General features: G+C 35.5%; 1 protein-coding gene across 1 annotated transcript in view; it reads right to left on the reverse strand.

Moving 5' to 3' along the window:
- The window catches only part of LOC120523687 (serine/threonine-protein kinase Nek5-like), an 84780-nt gene extending 66971 nt beyond the window's left edge, over positions 1–17809 (reverse strand). Inside the window, exons 1-8 of the mRNA XM_039745238.1 lie at positions 17705–17809; positions 16157–16297; positions 13521–13617; positions 6034–6131; positions 5165–5248; positions 3108–3178; positions 2642–2728; positions 2161–2215 (exon numbers count right to left, since the gene is read on the reverse strand). Coding sequence (XP_039601172.1) covers positions 2161–2215; positions 2642–2728; positions 3108–3178; positions 5165–5248; positions 6034–6131; positions 13521–13617; positions 16157–16273 — 609 coding nt within the window. The 5' untranslated portion in view covers positions 16274–16297; positions 17705–17809. The remainder of the gene's footprint in view (positions 1–2160; positions 2216–2641; positions 2729–3107; positions 3179–5164; positions 5249–6033; positions 6132–13520; positions 13618–16156; positions 16298–17704) is intronic.
- Positions 17810–18273: the final 464 nt, after the last annotated feature.

Genomic DNA, 18273 nt, shown 5'->3' on the forward strand with positions numbered 1-18273 from the left:
AATTTTACATACCCCCAAAACACTATGTTATTAGCACTGTGGAACTTAATATCTTCTGTTCCTTGGATCTCTTTTCTCCTTGTGCACTATTACAACCAATTTGGCTTTGGCCTCTCACTGGAGATTGCTTAACTATTTCTCTATCATTCTTAAAATCACTGAAATTCCACCTTTGACAAAGTAGCAGTTACCAGGATTGAGTCCAATATGTATAATATAAATTTCCTTAATTCTGTTTTTCTGTTAATGACAAATATGTTTCAAGGCTTTTAGGTAGGGAAAACAGAATTATCAAAGAAAAGGTAGTAATACATGCTGACCATACAGCCAGAAAGTGACAACATGTTGCACTCTCCCTCTGTTGCAAATAGGTATTTCACTGTACTCTGTACATGTAGCAATAATGACACTATACAAATTTAATACCAGGATATTGAAGGGATAGAAGTAATAGAATGCATTTCCCCATGTGGTATATAATTTGTTACTACTATGTTATGATAAATGTGCTCTGAGATTATTCAGGTAAGGAAGTTAGAGAAGTTTCAAAGTAAGGTAGTAATACTGATCATGATGCTGGAGAGTAGTTAATTGTTGTATGTTGATTAGCATAAGCAAGTTAGAACTTGTAACAGAACCTGTACTCTAACTCTAACAACCCTCTAAACCTAAGCTTCCCAAAGATATGTCATGAATAATGCCTTTACAACATAAAACGTCACCATGTTGCACATCTAAGAAATCAAAAAACTATTTATAGAAATATTTTCCTGTTGAATAAGCCATGTTTATATTTATAACCAACAAGGTATTATAGATAATAAGTCAGTGTATCTAAAGAATCTAACAGCTGGATCAACCCTTAATATGATGCTTTATATCCATTTATAACTGGTTTTCAATGTGTTTTCTCATTAGCATTGTTCTTTCCTAAGAACTATTTTATACAGAAATACATATATACTTATACACTGTACTGTACATAATACTATATAAAACCACATGGAGACTAAAATGGTAACCTTGTCTCTCTATCTCTCTATTATAAAAAAATCTTGGGGAGGCACACTAGGGAGAAGAGACATGATCTTCTAAGAAGACAATTTGAAGTCCCGTGAGAGACACTTTAACTTGCTCCCAGCTTTTAAAACAATGAAAAGTGACAAGCAAAACACGCAGCTCGCAAGCAGTAGAAAGCCAGCAGATGATCCGACCACTTCTCCTTGCGTGCGTTCAGCCACCCTAACCCCCCTCTTCACAATGCGAGCGGCAGAGACACAAAGTGGCAAAAAGGACAGGGCTGTACAGGCTTTAAAATGATGGATGGGCAGTGCAACAGCAGCAGCAGCAACAGAAAGACAGAAGATGATCTGACGGCATCTCCTTAGTGTCCGTTCAGCCACCCCCTTCACAACGTGAGCAGCATTATACATCCTGTGAGAAAAAGATTTAACCACACCCGGGGCCAGAAATAAAGGACAAGCATTGTTTTTACAACGTCACCCAAGACAAGGCAGTGAGCCATCATTTAAAACAAGTCCACAGACATCTAACCTAGCAGTTGTTGGATTGCTTTTGGCAGACACGCATCATATGCTCCCAGCTCTTAAAACAACAACAAGCAAAACATACAGCTCGCCAGCAGTAGAAAGCCAGCAGATGATCTGACCACTTCTCCTTAGTGTGCGTTCAGCCACCCTAACCACCCGTGTACCCTCCCCCACTCCCTTTACAACGCAAGCAGTAGAGACACGAAAGACAGCTGCTGTACAGGCTTTGAAATGATCGGGCAGCAAGATAAGCAGAACAGCCAGCTCGCCAGCAGCAGAAAGACAGCAGATGATCCAACGGTATCTCCTTAGCATGCGTTCAGCCACACCCCATTCACAACGCAAGCGATGTAACCATGCCCAGGGATGGGCGAGCAAAGCGAGTTATTTAAATTCCAGACATTAAGCTGCGCTGGCTACTTTAAAACTCTTCTGTATCTACACAGCCAAAATAAAAACAAATGAACACATACAGCTACAGGCTGTAAATTTTAAAAGTCGCCATATTCTATTTTCTTCAAGTTGAAATGAAAGATTTGAACATGTCAAAGACTGTTGTTACAGGTTGTCAGTTAAAATATAAATATTTGTAAAAAAAAGGTTAACTTACTGGATGCTTCAGGGTGCAGAGTTCATAAAGCACACAACCTAGAGACCAGACATCTCTGTGTAAAAAAAAAGATTTTTTTAGTCTGTGAAAAAAAAAACTTTACTTTCAAACCTTACAAGACATTTCACATATTTTCAGGTTTTGAACATAAAATATTTCACAGTTTGGTTGCATTGAATAGTCATTTTATATAAATGTTGTTCTGAATATACATATTCCAATATAGGGTCAGTGAAGCTGGCGGCTATCATAATAACATGAAACAAAAAGCAAAAACTATGAATCCATCACTGAGCAAACATGCACATACTCCCACACTCACTCATGCCTGCAGGCCTTTGACATGTCAGAGGAAAAGCAGATTTTGGAACATCATTCAAACTGCACATAGTTTTTAAAATTAAAGTGTAAGTGTCTTTTTTGTGCTTGTTTTTAAAAACAATGAAAATGTTAGGGTACTAATGTGAAAAACATGACCTACGTTTTATTATTGTATGGCTTACTCTCACAGATTTCAGGAGAAAGATAATATGGTGTACCCACACAGGTTCTGGCTAGTTCCATGGTGCTTTTAGAAATAAAAGAAACATAAGAATGCATTATTCAATAAAACAAAGAGGCTATTGCTTACAATAACAAAAAACATTATATACAGAAACAAAGAAAGAAAAACAGTCAACTGAGAAGATGCAAAGTTAGTGTGAGAATTACATTAAACTGAACATTATTTACTGTATTTCAGAAGGGTTAAAGTGTTGAACATAACAGGCGTGCAATTTAAAGATTAATTTTACTACAGTTGGGATAGCATATATCTTAAGCAGTTTATACATTAATGAAATACATGCTATGTAACTGGATGTATATCAGTAATAAACTAGTCAGTCACTATCACAACTTTAATCTGATGTATCATCTTCTAGTTATTTCAAATAACTTGTTCTTACTTGTTCAACATTCTTGCTATTCCAAAATCCCCAAGTTTAACTTTACTGCCATTGTTGGCTAGAAAAATATTCTGAAAAAGAAAAAAACTAAAATGTAATCAGTGCAAAACTACAGAAATTATGTTACATGTTGATTTTCTGTGCATATGTATTTCAGAGTTGAAAGATACATTATTAATGTACTGTATATTTGACAACTCAATTACATAAGGCAACTTGCTATATCAGCATGCATTACAACTATTTACAGCTATATATTTTTACAATTTGACCACAGGCAAGTTAAGTGACTTTCTCAGAGTCACATAGTAACTAGACAGTGTAAACTGAGCCAACAGCCCTAAGATTTACAGTCACCTATCTTAGTCACTACGTCACACTACTTAAGATTTTCAGATGTACAGTATAGATGTGATATATGATAAAATATACATTTCAATACTGCCCTGCCCTTCCAAATGAAAGATAATCAGAACACATTTTAAGTATGCAAGGTTTAATCTGCATTCAGATCCATCTACCAATTTCTTAACCCACTATGTTAAACTTTGCTCACCCTACAATGGACTGGTGCTCTCTTCAGTTCCCAGCAAGCATCAGGCAAGAGACAGGAACTGAAGAGAGCACCAGTCCATTGTAGGGTGAGCAAAGTTTAACAATACCGGTTCATTTAACCAGTATGTCTTCAGACTGTGGGAGAAATTGAAGCTCCCAGAGGAAACCCACATGGACATAGGGAGAACATGCAAACTACATGTACGGAGCACCCGGGATCTGAACCTCGTAGCGAGAATTTTAGATAGTCCTATTAGTGAATAGAACAGTTATCTTAGGATGGTTATTTTAAAAGCTGATCATTACTTTTTTGAGAAAGTTAAGATTTTAGCTACAGTATATGAAAGGTCTCTCTGAATTTTTAAACATACAGATGAAATATTCAATACTTTTTTATTATTAAAATAGAAGAAATATTTATAGAAGCAATCTGCTGCGTTAAGGATGACAGGAGTACTCACAAGCAAGTATCATAATTCCTGTACTCTGAATTCTAGTGAAAACATAACAAAACTAAGCACTATTAAATAATTATTTCTTTTGTAGTTATTGTTCACTTTATTAATCCAAATATTTATATAATAGTCTTCTATATTAGTTAAGTGTGGTTCAAGTGTTTCATCATAACTCTGCGATGGAATGGCACCCTGTTCAAGCCTTTGCCAGAAACTACTGGAATAGCTTCAGGGCCCACACAACCATGAACTGGATTAAGCAGCATGTGAATTAAAATTTGGGTTGAGTTATTTACATACCTTATATTTAGTATGTAATATACTTATAGTATATTAAAAACAGAGTTAAGTTAAAATAGCACAACTTCCCTAAAGCAAAATGGGAGGACACTGAGTTATTAAAAGGTTAATAAAATATTTATGCTTATTTGACAGAAATAAAGAGACTTTTCTACTTGAAACTGAGAGGGATGATTCTTCTACAACTGGCACCCTGACTCCCAGGCGGCCTAAACCTGAACTTTCTTATCTGTCTGCCAATATATTATCAACTTTCCTTGAGTGCCTAAAGCTTGTTTCAGTGTTCCTTGCCCAGCAGTATTTCAAATTAAGTAAAAAATTCCAGAAAGTTTGACAAATGACACTTTTTATTGGCTAACTAAAAATATTACAATATGCAAGCTTTTGTGGCAACTCAGGTCCCTTCTTCAGGCAAGATGTAATACAGAAACTGGAGTTCCCTGTGTTTATATACACACTTGGACAAGAAACAACAAGTGACTTTGTTGGACAGTTATCTTATCCAAATTTTTTGACCATACATTATTCTTCTCTCTTGTTAAATGAACCCTAGCCTGAAGGAATCTATTAATTTTTTACATTTAAGATTTCTCACTTAAAGATTTACCAATGTTGTTTCTTGGTCTAGTATATATTTAACGCTTTTAATCACTATACCTGTATTTTTACAAATAATCTACAACAAGTTGAAAGTGGTGCTATTATTTTTTTTTGCAAGTTATCAGAATAAAGTTATTTAGCCTCTACCTGGGACTTGATGTCTCTGTGCAGAACCTTTCTGTCATGAATATGCTTCAGGCCCAAGCAAATTTGTACAAACCAGTCCAGAATCTGAGGAGACAAAGTTGTTCTTAGTGAATTTGACCTACTGCACCGGGCTCATTTAGACAAAGTCATATTTTCTTACTGTACAAGCAAAGACTTCTCTAAGGATTTGCATACCAATACTGTCTGATGTGTGGCTGAAAAATGACTAAATAAAGCTGTTTAATGTGATCTTACTATCTTTGGTTTTTATCTTACCACATTTTTCACTTACATACTTATTCACTTGTCTTTGGGAATAGGGCAATTGTTACATTCTGATATCTTTAATTGCATATAGTGTTATATTTTACTTCCAGGTCATGTTTCACAGAGAATGTGATCCTTTGTTTTTGAATAATTGTAATATGATCCTTCTAGCCTTGCATCTCTGCCGATAGAATAAGGTGAAATCTATCCTTGGAAGCAAGATGTTTTTTGAAATTAGGACATTCATTAAATATACCATGATTTTCATATATCATTTCATTTAAGTTTACTATATTTTTAGAAAAATCAAGTATTTTCAGCAAATACGCCTCCAGTACACTTCATTTTACATTAAACATTTTGAATGTATAGTTCGCAAAGAAAAGGAATAGTACTGCATTAATTGCAGATTTACTGTAAATCTGTGCTAATTAGGAATCTAAAGCAGTGCAGTCACATCCCCTTAAATTATGCTCTAACTGTTCATCTGATACAGAAATTTCTGTCTGAAGCTACCTCATCCAAGCTGCCCCTATTTTGATTTCTAGTTTTAGATTTTCCAATCAGTTCTCTTGTACATTTAAGTGATTCTTCTGCATTACCTGCTCCTCTGGAAAAAGTATTCCCCTCTGCATGTTGATTTTCTTCATCAGATCTCCACCATCACAATACTCCATGACAATATACAAGTTCATTCTCTCTGAATAAAAGAAAAACACTTTGATTTTTTTTCTGAACAAATGAAAAGCTTCTGATTATGATCTCTTAAACAAATATAACTGGAGTTGCCAAATGGAAGGTTACAAAAGTAAATAATCTCGAATTTAAACAATTAAATTGAAACAAAAGTAAAAACTGGAAACAGCTAAAATGTTGCTGTCCCAAATCCTGTGATTACCCTCAGTGTCTAAAACAAATACATCTGACTTATAGTCCTACAATTGTATGGTTTACATTAGTCATCTTTTAAGAATTCTGGACAATACAAGAAAGGTTCAGTAAATATTAAGAAAAGAAAAAGCACATATGAAAATAGCTGAACTGAAATTAAGTATTTTATTTATTCCAGGTTTATATTTTGGTGTTCTGAGGTTTCCCAAAGTTTCATTATAAATTATCACCTAACAGTAGACCATGACAATAACAGCAAAAGCAGAACAGAAATTGTAGCAAATGGCAAGACATTTGGGAACACAATCCTGCATCTACCGGTTGCAGGTAAATCTGACAAAAATGACAACTATAGGCACTCAGTTAAAGTCAATTCATTATTTCAGAGAGTGCAAACAAATCAAATGACCAATAGGAGAGATTTTTACCACTAGCTAACAAACTGCCCTTTTGCCAAAACTTGAAATGTGTAGCCAAGGCACTGTTGAAAGACAAGTAAACACCTTACTTGAACAAAGTAGTAATTATTTCCCTTTGGTTAAACCGTCTGCATAAATTGCCACCAGGACTTTGTCGCATTGTCACAGATTGCAAACCCCACCTTGCTGGGGAGATTACAAATACTGTAATTCAGTCTGCATTCCTGGCTGCTAACACAGCAAAAGCAAGCTGAAACAGAAGCAGTATCCAAATGTATCACTGAGAAAGCTGGCAAAGTTCAAATATCAACATAACAAATATCAGTAGAAAACATTGAAGTGAATAAAAGGGTAAGATAGATCACGTCAATGTAATAGTTGATTGTGTTGTACTTACTTTCATACAGAACATAATGTTAACAAAGAGGTGTGGCCTTACTGCATTGATGATGCAGAAGATTATCCTGGATCTCTGTGATCTTAAAAATGCGTAAGTACAGAACAAGTCAGTCAGGCACAATGACAGTCACTACCTGTGTGTGCAATTTATTTGCAGGATTTCTTTAATTTTAATATTATTCGGGTTTAATTAACAACAATAAACACATGTATCTCCTCACAGGATCAAGGTTTCAGGTCCTATAGTCTGCAAATAACAGCAGATTGCTGCACTGCTGGTACTTGACACTTAGTGGATGCCAGAGCTGTCATTCATTTTCTTCACAATTCGTATTCAACTTCTGCAATTTGCTTCAGGCTCAGCAGATGTTGCTGCTCTTTTTTGTTTAGTTTTGTTTTTATTTGTCTTGATTAGTTTCCATATGAAACTTGCCATAGGAAAGACACAAACACCAATAACTTTATGTAGGTTACCTGTAGCCACATTTGTTTTGCTTCACCGGCATGTATTTTGTTAAACCTTTTGATTAAGACCAAAATTAAGGTACAAACCCCAGTGGCTTGCAAGTAAGTGCATGACAGACAGACACAAACCTTAACATTTGATATATAGAGATTTCCATTTTTATGCTTTGCACTACTACTGCATTTTCACTTCAAACCTGCAGTTCCATATTCATCAGCAATCCTAGCATCTTCTCTCTATCCAAACTTTCCTCCTCTACTCCTTGCTCCACATCAGTTGTAGGCTCTACAAATCATACAGAAATCTAACAGATATAAATACTACTTACACAAGAAAAAAACACAACAAAAGTAACAACACATAAGAAAGTTATGGTAGCTTACATAAAAAAAATTGTAATGACTGCCTTTACTCTGCCAAAAAAACAAGACAAGTCAAATTATTAAAGCCTGATATACAAACCAGAAATTGAAGTAAAGAAAAATAAGCAAACTTCTATAGCCTAAAAATTATTTGAATAAAGTACCATAAAAGATGACATAATACCCATAAACTTAGATATAGAAAGTAACATGCTGTCATCTTAAGTTCATGCCGGTGCAATGAAAATACGTGTCTCAATTCTCATATACATAAGGTTGCAACAGAGAGTTGTTTTGGCCGCAACCATAGAAAAATACAAAAAATGGAGGCTCCCATGATTGAAAATAATAAACAAAATGTTGGCATCATAACATTATAAAATTACTGATAAAAAATAACAACAAAGTCAAAATGTCAATATATACAAACTGAGTGCAGAACTGGAATCTGCAGGTTCAAAAACTTCTAAATCATGACAGCACTCTTTTAAATATACAAAGTTCATAAACTGCAGCTTTAGAAAATAAGACAAGTGACAAAAATTAGAATTAGCCATTTATCCATTTTATGAACTTTATCCATTACAGATATGTGGGGATAGAAGCACTGATATGAACTAGTTCCAGAAGACATGACAAATGATTGCAAAGTACGCTCACACTGTCATACAGAATCAATTTATAGTTAATCAAACAAACCTGCATGCCTTTGACATGTGAGAAGAAACCTGAGTAACTAGGGAAAAAAACACCATATAAACATCAGGGGAATAATTATATTCCACTGTGACATTGACTAGGACAGAAACTGAGCCCAGGTCCCTGAGCAGTGAGGCAGCGTCACTAACAACTGTTTTACCATGCTGCTCAAATTAAATACATATTATTAAATGCATTATCACAGTACTGCTGCTTCACATTTTCAGAATCCTGTATTGAAACCCAGCTCAGTCACTCATTGTGTAGATTCTGCATTAACTTATGTCCATGCAGCTTTCTTCCCATGGAGCTCTAAAATGAATGCTTGTTTAGGCTGTTTGAAAACTCTATATTTGATCTGCATGATTGAGTGATTGAGTGTGCCTTGAAGTGTAATGCAACCAAATCAAGTGTACTTTTCTGTCGTGCACCAATGCTGCAGCGATCAGAATAGATTTATCATGACCCTAGGTTTAAAGTATATATAGGTGAACTAATTAAATATATAGCCATATATTTTGATTTATTAAGAATATTTAATTGTATTCACTAAAAATGTATTCAGCTGTTTAAACTTTAAATTATTAATTTCATTAACACTGAAATTAATGAATTAAGAGCAAGCAGATTATTTTGATAAGAATTTTGAAGCCTCGTTATAATAAAACTGCAAATTATGGTGTAATTATTTTTCCCATGTGTACACTGATGACATTTAACATGACATGACCATTCTAGGTTATACACTATTGCTACAAATATGTTAAAGCTGGTTTTCTACAGCTAACACTATTGGGACCTCCATTATAATTGTGAATACTACCAACTACAGTACTTGCATTCTGTTTTGAGAGCAGCCCTGTAGTAACCTCTGAAAACAGCATGAGCTTTTATTCTTGGCCATAGTTCAAATGTCATTCAGCTCTCTACAATGCATAAATACTCCAGAGTCTGAACTTATCTTCCTGTTTCAAAGACATAGACAGATATATGATGCCTTTACTGTCTCACAATTGGATTACTACAATTCTGTACATAATGCTTATACCACAAAAGCACAAGAGCCTTGAAACCTGTAAAAATCAGTTCTGAAAATAATCTGTCAATATAGGGTGAACAGTAGGGGGGTGCCACTGAGCCTCCAAACCACAGACACACAATACTCAACACAACTCTGAATTCAAATAAAGGATTTTTAATCCATCCAGCTCAATTATAACAACACAGCCAATATACAAACTTTAAATAGTTGCTCTTTCTCTCTGTCTGTCTCTCTTCTTCTCTCCTCTAGTGAATGTAGCCCAATGCCTCCTGACTCAGACTCCATGAGGTTTGCCAGCAGGCTCCTTGTAAGATGGACTCGGGAGTACTTCCAGTGGCATGTTGTGGCTTGTTGGAAGCACTTCTGGACCTCCTGGAAAACAGGGAGGTCCACCCCTAGCAGCACCCTCTATTGTCACCCAAGGACCCCTACAGTGCTGTGTTTCTGGACTCCAGTTCCCATGCAACCCCATAGGTGTCCACACTGGGACTATTGGCGAGGAACACTGCCATTCACTAATTTAAGGGATGAACAGTTCCTGGCTTCCAGCTCTCATCAGTCCATTATTCCTTCTAGTATCCAAGCCAGGATGGGAATTGCAAGTGTCCCAGCCAGGTAATGTCTGTAAACAGGCCATCATTCCATTATGGATTCCCGGTGAGGCAAGAAATGCTCCTTCTTCCTTTTCGGGATGTCACTCCTTCTGGGTGCTTACAATAGGTATACAATTACAGAGGGTGGTTATTCAAGCAGACTCATTGCTGCTATATTGTAGACAGAAGAAAAACAAACCTGAAAGGCATCAGGAAGAAGAGAAAACAAAGTTTGCACCCCTGCAACTTTTAAAGAGACAATGTGAGATGGTTGCCCTAAATGTCATGTGCTTGCAATTTTATTCTCTTTTAGACTACATTATCTCTTTTTCTTAAATTATTCATTAGCATACCCCTTTCTTTCTGCTTGATGCATAAATCTTTTTCTCTTTAGCAGGTTTGTCTGACAGTGCTCTGGAATTAACGGATTAGTGTCTCGGATTAGCACGAATATATCAGTCCTGCAAGAGAACTATGATTCTTAGCGCAAAAAAAAGAAGACGCAAAATCAACGGAATGTTCAAGTTGTGTTCTAACCTATGTTTTAACCTGCCTTTCTTAAGAAAATTCTAGAGAAGGCAGTCATTATGCAGCTAAATGACCACCTCAATAAACATGCTTGATAACTTGATAAGTTTCAGTCAGGTTTCAGAACAAATCACAGTACAGAAATTGCACTCGTTAAAGTAGTAAATGACTTGTGGGTAAATGCAGACAGTGGCCATTTATCTGTTTTCATCCTCTTAGATCTGAGTGCCGCATTTGACACCATTGATCACAATATTCTTAGAAATCGCCTTAGTCAGTGGGTGGGCCTCTCTGGCAGTGTCTTAAATTGGTTTGAATACTACCTGGCAGATAGAAAATTCTTTGTTAGTTGTGGTAATTATACTTCAAAGACACATGATATTCTATATGGTGTTCCACAAGGGTCTATCCTGGGTCCGCTGCTCTTTTCGATCTACATGCTTCCATTAGGTCAGATTATCTCAGGGCATAACCTGAGCTACCACAGCTATGCTGATGACACGTAGCTGTATTTATCAATAGCACCTGATGACCCCAACTCTGTTGACTTACTAACACAATGTCTTACTTGTGTTTCTGAATGGATGAATAGTAGTAATTTTCTCAAGCTAAATAAAGAGAAAACTGAAATTTTAGTGATTGGCAATAATGGATATAATGAGGTTGTTAGAAATAAATTTGATGCATTAGGATTAAAAGTCAAGACGGAGGTAAAGAATTTAGTGGTAACTGTTGACTGTGACCTGAATTTTAAATTACATATTAATCAGATCACTAGGGCAGCATTTTTTCACTTAAGAAATATAGCAAAAGTTAGACTTCTTATATCATTGAAAGATGCTGAGAAATTAGTTCACGCTTATGTTTTCAGTCGACTAGATTACTGTAACACACTTCTCTCGGGACTACCCAAAAAAGACATCAATCGATTGCAACTAGTGCTGAATGCAGCTGCTAGAATCCTAACTAGGAAAAGAAAATCTGAGCACATTTCCCCAGTTTTGATGTTAAAACACTGGTTACCTGTGTCATTCAGAATTGACTTTAAAATACTGCTTATCGTTTAGAAAGCCTTAAATAATCTCACTCCATCTTATATTTTGTAATGTCTGACACTTTACATTCCAAATCGTAACCTTAGATCTTCAAATAAGTGTCTGCTTAGAATTCCAAGAGCTAAACTTAAAAGAAATGGTGAGGCAGCCTTCTGCTGTTATGCACCTAAAAGATGGAATAGCCTGCCAATAGGAATTCGCCAGGCTAATAGCACTTTAAAAAAACAGCTAAAAACACATTACTTTAACATGGCATTCTCATAACTTCATTTTAGTTTAATCCTGATGCTCTGTATATTCAATTAATTGTCATTACTATTCATGATGGCTCCAAAATCCATACTAACCCCTACTCTCTCTTCTGTTCTTTTTTCCTGTTTTCTGTGGTGGCGATCTGTGCCCCCACCACCTAATCAAAGCACCATGTCCCTACATTGATGGATTAAAGGCCAGAAGTCCACGTGACCGTCATCATCAAGTCCTTCCATGAGAAACCTGAATACAATGAGGACTGATTGTTTATGTTAGGTAGAATGACTAGAAGGGGCTGGGCTGTCTCATGGCCTGGAACCCCTGCAGATTTTATTTTTTCTCCAGCTGTCTGGAGTTTTTTTTTTTGTTTTTTCTGTCCTCCCTGGCCATCGGACCTTACTTTTATTCTATGTTAATTAGTGTTCTCTTATTTTAATTCTTACTTTTTCTTTTTTCTCTTTCTTCATCATGTAAAGCACTTTGAGCTACATTATTTGTTTGAAAATGTGCTATATAAATAAATGTTTTTGATGTTGTTGAAGTAAATTATAGAAAAAAACCTGATCTAAATCTGTTAAGTAGTTCTCTCGTTCACTAGCTAAGCAGAGGTAAGGAATGCCCAGAGGCTGGCGCATGAGTGAGGAGGGCCCTGCCCTCTCCCTTCGGCCTGCTGTGTGTCTCTTGGATTCTCACATATAGATCGGTACTGCAAGCGAACTTTGATACATAGCACAATGAGGGAAGTCGAAAATCGACTGGAATGTTCAAGTAAATTATAGAAAAAAACCCAATCTAAATCAGTTATGTACTTCTCTCATGAAAAGCGGACAGACAGACAGACATACATTGGATTTTACATATACAGAGATGTTTTAATGCGCCTTATTGGCCATTTAATTTTCCATTGGGATTATTAAAGCTGGACGTTCTGGTTTCCTCCTACTGTCCAAAGGCATGTGGGCTAGGTGAAATGGTAATACTAAATTGGCCTGTATGTGTGTTAGCCCTGCAATGAACTAGCGCCCTGTCCAGTGTTTGTTCCTGCCTTGCACCCTGTGTTCGGTGGAATAGGCTCCTGCACAATCCACATCTGGACTAAGTCGGTTAGAAAATGACATGAAATGATACTTGGTGAAAATCTCACTCTTTGTGATCCCATGCTCATATTGAGAATAAAGAAGTTGTTAACTTGCCATATGCACATAGCATATATTTAAGCAATCTATTTCCCAAGTCATTGATGCTACTAAAAGGGAGCTGTATAAAATGCAGCTAATTAATGAATACTGTTAACTCAACAGTCTGCAAATGTAATTTACTTAAAACAACATACCAGTAGATGTTGTTCATTTCTTTCAAAAAATATTTCTACTGAACACTTACCTTCAAAAGAATTAATAAATTTAACAATGTTTGGATGCTTCATTCTAGAAAGTAGGGTCACTTCCTTGCGAGAAGCTTCCTTCTCTTTAGCTGGCATCTAAAAAATTAAAACATAAAAATAATTTTGGTTAATTTAAGTGACAAGTCTGAAAATGGTATCATTTACCATTCACTGAAACTACTATGTTGATATTTCCTGCCTTGTGTCCAGTGCTGCCAGGACTGGTTTCAACACCTGCACAAACTGAATTGGACTTGTCAGGTCTACAAATCTTATGTTATGATATAATGAACTTTCCAACAGAAGAGTCCAAGAGCAGAGGTTTAAGACACGTGACTAATATCAGAAATACATTCTTATTTTAGAAATTCCAGTCTTGTACCTGTTATGTAATATTTACATCAAACATTTACAGTCTGATTCCTTAGCTGGTAGCTGCAACTACCAGAACGGCTTTTTTGACGGTGTACATTAAACTACAATATTAACAAAACAAGACATTATGAACAGCATTCTTAATTTAGCTTTTCACAAGAAGGTTACAAAATCAAAACATATTATGCAGACATTTTTCTATGAATAGATTGCACTTGATGGTCTGAGCTTTACCAATTCTAAATGAGATACAAAGCTATTGCAAAAAACAATCATTCATACATATCATACATAAACATTTGGTTATAAGACCCCAGCTTAGAGTCACTAATTAACCCAAACTGCACCTCTTTTAAAATCAAAAAGAAACCTTTGTACCTGAGGTAAACACATACTGACACTGGAAAAATGTGCAGACTCCATAGAGGCAGTTCAAGTCAGGTTCCTGGAGCTGTTACGCAGCAGCACTAAGTATGGATCCACAATGTCACCCTTTCAGCAAAAGTTATGTTATTTAAAAAATAATTATTGTGAAGTTCATTTTAGGGGTAGAATTTAAAAAGGATTACTGATTTTTTTTTCCAATGGTCTCTGTATTTTACATACTACTCCAGTTACATAATGTTATTCTGTAATAGGTACTAGAGTTTATAAGTACTGTATATTTCCTATTAAGGAACTATACATTCCTTGTACATTAAGCTCCTATAGTGATTATGTTGCAGTTACTGTGAAAAATATCTTATCATGGTTAATTATACCATTCCTTTGAGAAGACAACAAGAAAAGCCACACATACTTTAAGTAATACTTCAAAAATAATCTGCAGCATATTAGTGATAGAGCAGAAGAATCAGACAGCAAAAATGAAATATCTCTTGTGCAACAGTTATACATTATTAAACCTCTCATCAAACTATTAGCTTCAAATATGCACTAAACTACTGTATAATGTAACTGTAAAAATCGGTGGTACAATTGACAGAAGTGCTTGGGCACCAGAGAGGCACAGGAGAGTGGAAAATCTTGTATATTCACTCAGTTTACTATAAGACTGCAGAAAGACACAGCCTTCCAACTAATACTGGAGTAAGGACCAACCCTACTTGGAATGCCACTCCATCACAAAGCATATTCACATACAAAAGCCACACTCACTCATCTCAGGTCCATTTACAGACATCAAAAAACTTTTAATAGAAGTGTATCTCAGCAACGTGTAGGGAAAGCACAATACGCCAAGAAAATGTACACACATAAAACAAGAGTATGCAAACTCCACAAAAACAGCGGCCAAGTTAAGAAAGAAGCAAAGGCTTCTGGGGCTCTAAAGTAACAGCAGTAAAACTTTGTGCCACCTTGTCATTCTTAACCAGAAGATAGGCTGATTAAATAACATTTTAATCAAAATACACACTGAGATTACAGTTTATTATTTGCATAAACTCAGAAGTTCACAATAAGAAGCCTAATTAAAATGTACCTACAAGGTGCTGGAGTATCCCCATGTTAAGTTTCCCTTTGCAGAGCCATACTTCTTATCTTTCATTAAGCCCTAGGTGTCCAGCCACCCACCCATTTTCTGAACCAACTTATACAGCATCATGGTGATTAGTAATGGATCAGACAAACAACATACATGTTTATATCACTAGCAATTTGTATCTCAGTAGCATAAGAAATCACAAGATATGCTATAGCTTTAGATCCCTGTCATGTGAAATCTTTTTAATCAGGTTTTAAAATGGTTGGACAAAATACATTAGGATCCTATTAAATTAATATTCAGGCTAAGAATTGGCCAGTTCATGAATGTCAGTCTATTTTCCAAACCCCTTTCCTTGTTGATGTTTCACAGCATCCTTCAATTTAATAAATAAAAAAAGATTATATTTATCTACCCCTTAAACAAGGAAAAGAAAAAATGGCTAATTTAGTAATTAGATGTACAATATTTGTCTAAGTAATTCTCCAGAATTATACATTAAGAAGTCAAGCAAATGATGCCTTTTATTGGGTAACTGAACATATTACAATACGTAAGCTTTCATGGTAGCTCAGGCACCTCTTCAGGCATCAAGACTACAGCTTGCCTGCAGAAGGGGCCTGCGCTGCCTCAAAAGCTTGCATATTGTGATTGTTTCCGTTAGCCAATAAAAGGTGTCATTTTGCGTGACTTCTCGTTGTATCCATAATGGCTAATGCGGTACAACACCCTAATACTACAGACTTATATGAAAAAAACTTAATGCATATTTACCTTTGAAAAATTGACTTCTTTAATCACGCATTGTTTATTTGTTACCTTTAATTTCACCAAAAATGCCTTCCCAAAGGCTCCTTCACCAATCATTCGAACAACTTCATATTTATCCATTGTTAGCTTTTACTTAGAGATAGCCTAAAATATAGATATAAACAGCAATTAGTGAATGGGCAAAAAAAAAAGACAATTCAGTTAAATTTAATTGTGACTCATGAATTATCATGAATGACACCTTTTAGTGTATTGGCTTCAGTTCAGCTCTGTACCTACAGAAATGTTACTTTGGACTAAAAATAAGAAAGAGGTTAAATGTATAATTCATTCCTGTATCCACTAAAAGGTTCAGCATTTAAAGTGATGGTTTGTTACATTGATAGAGCACATGAAAATACAAGAAATGCAAAGATGCTGCATAGCCCTGTTTGCACACTACGGTACTCAGTAAAACCAGCTATTAATTAATTCATTTTCTGAATCTACTTTTTCCAGTGCAGTAGTGCAATCCTATCCAAGTAGCACTATTAGCAAATTGTCTTTTGTTATAGTTATTTGTAATGTAAAATACTCTATGGATGTAAAGTATATTAAAACAGAATTTATATATGATAAAATTAATGCAAACTACTACTAATAAAAAATAGAGTACTAATATATTTTCACAGTGTTTTCTTGTGTAAAAATAATAATCATCATATTAATAAAAAAATAGGTATTCTGAACCTGCTTATTCTACGAAATGGTCACCAGGAGCTAGTCGCACTGGGACCAAACAGAAAATAAATGTTGTATGGGATGTCAGTTTATCACAGTTTACATAGCCACACACAGTATTATTAGTAATGTAAGGGTGCCAGTTAAATCAAATAAATAAATTATCATTATTATTCTTTATAAGTATCTCTCAAGTAAAAATAAAAAATAACCGTAGTAATGCCTACATTTTTAACAAAACAGATTTTTTTTATTTTTCTGACTACATCCTTTCTTCCACTTAATCTAAATAAAAGTTACAGGAAGGCAGAGCCCAACACTACAGCATAACGTGCAAGGCAGGAAATCATTTTTGGATAATGTGCCAGGTTCACGTGCACATTTACCAATATAGTCAACGAACTACAATAATAATAATAAAAAATAATGTATAACGAGATGAACAACAATAAAAAAGAATATTATAAGCACCTTTCGGTTAACTAGAACACACTTTTAACGTGATGTACAGGGCAAACACTAATTTATTTATTTGTGGTACCTGCTTATTCAAATACACAGTCACATGGCCAAATCTGCCACTAACTCACACACAATTTAATGTCACTTTATACCAACAATAGTATTTCAGGGCCAACTTATTCGACTTTATTCTTTTCATTGTATTATGTAAAATCTACTTTATCTAATGATAAACAAGTTACCGAACTTTGATGCAAATGTTTAACCGCGTAGATAGATTTTAAAGCGTTGTTGAAATAAAGACAATTTAGCTATAATGGTTGCTATAGCGATGCATAAACAACACACGCGCATTAAGGAGAAACGTACCTTATGAAATCTTCGATAAACTGTCCATCTATATATCTAATCAATATTAGAAACGTAATGCTCTAAATTATATATATAGTTGTCGGTCGTCTGAGTTCTTTGAAAGGAAACGAAAGCCTTAGTTGTCGATTGAGCTTGAAAAGCTCCGTTTACCTTGGTTTGGCGAACGTCACCCCGAGAGCATGCTGGGAGATGTAGTTCAACGCGTTTTCAGGCGAAGTTCGATAAAGGGTTTATCAAAATACGTACAGCAGCGGTCTTTTCCTAACGTGGATTTTGAAATGTTCGCATTTTTCTTATTTTCATATTATTGTGCTGACTGCATTGGGTTGACTTTTATTGCATTATGATCCAAATCAAGTCGTGGAAAAGGATGAACAAACTAGCAGGACAGTAAGTTCTTTATTTTATTTTATAGTAAATAATAATGTAACGACTGAGGGATGCGAGAAATAAAGCAATGGCCCTAGCACGCTGTTAACATTGGCGGGGGTTGGCCCTTAAATGACCATGGGTGCCATCACGGTCAAACCCATTACTGAATTCTTCGGCTGCTCTGGAATGTTCTG

This window comes from Polypterus senegalus, chromosome 2 (assembly GCF_016835505.1).
Source record: "Polypterus senegalus isolate Bchr_013 chromosome 2, ASM1683550v1, whole genome shotgun sequence".
Lineage (NCBI taxonomy): Eukaryota > Metazoa > Chordata > Cladistia > Polypteriformes > Polypteridae > Polypterus > Polypterus senegalus.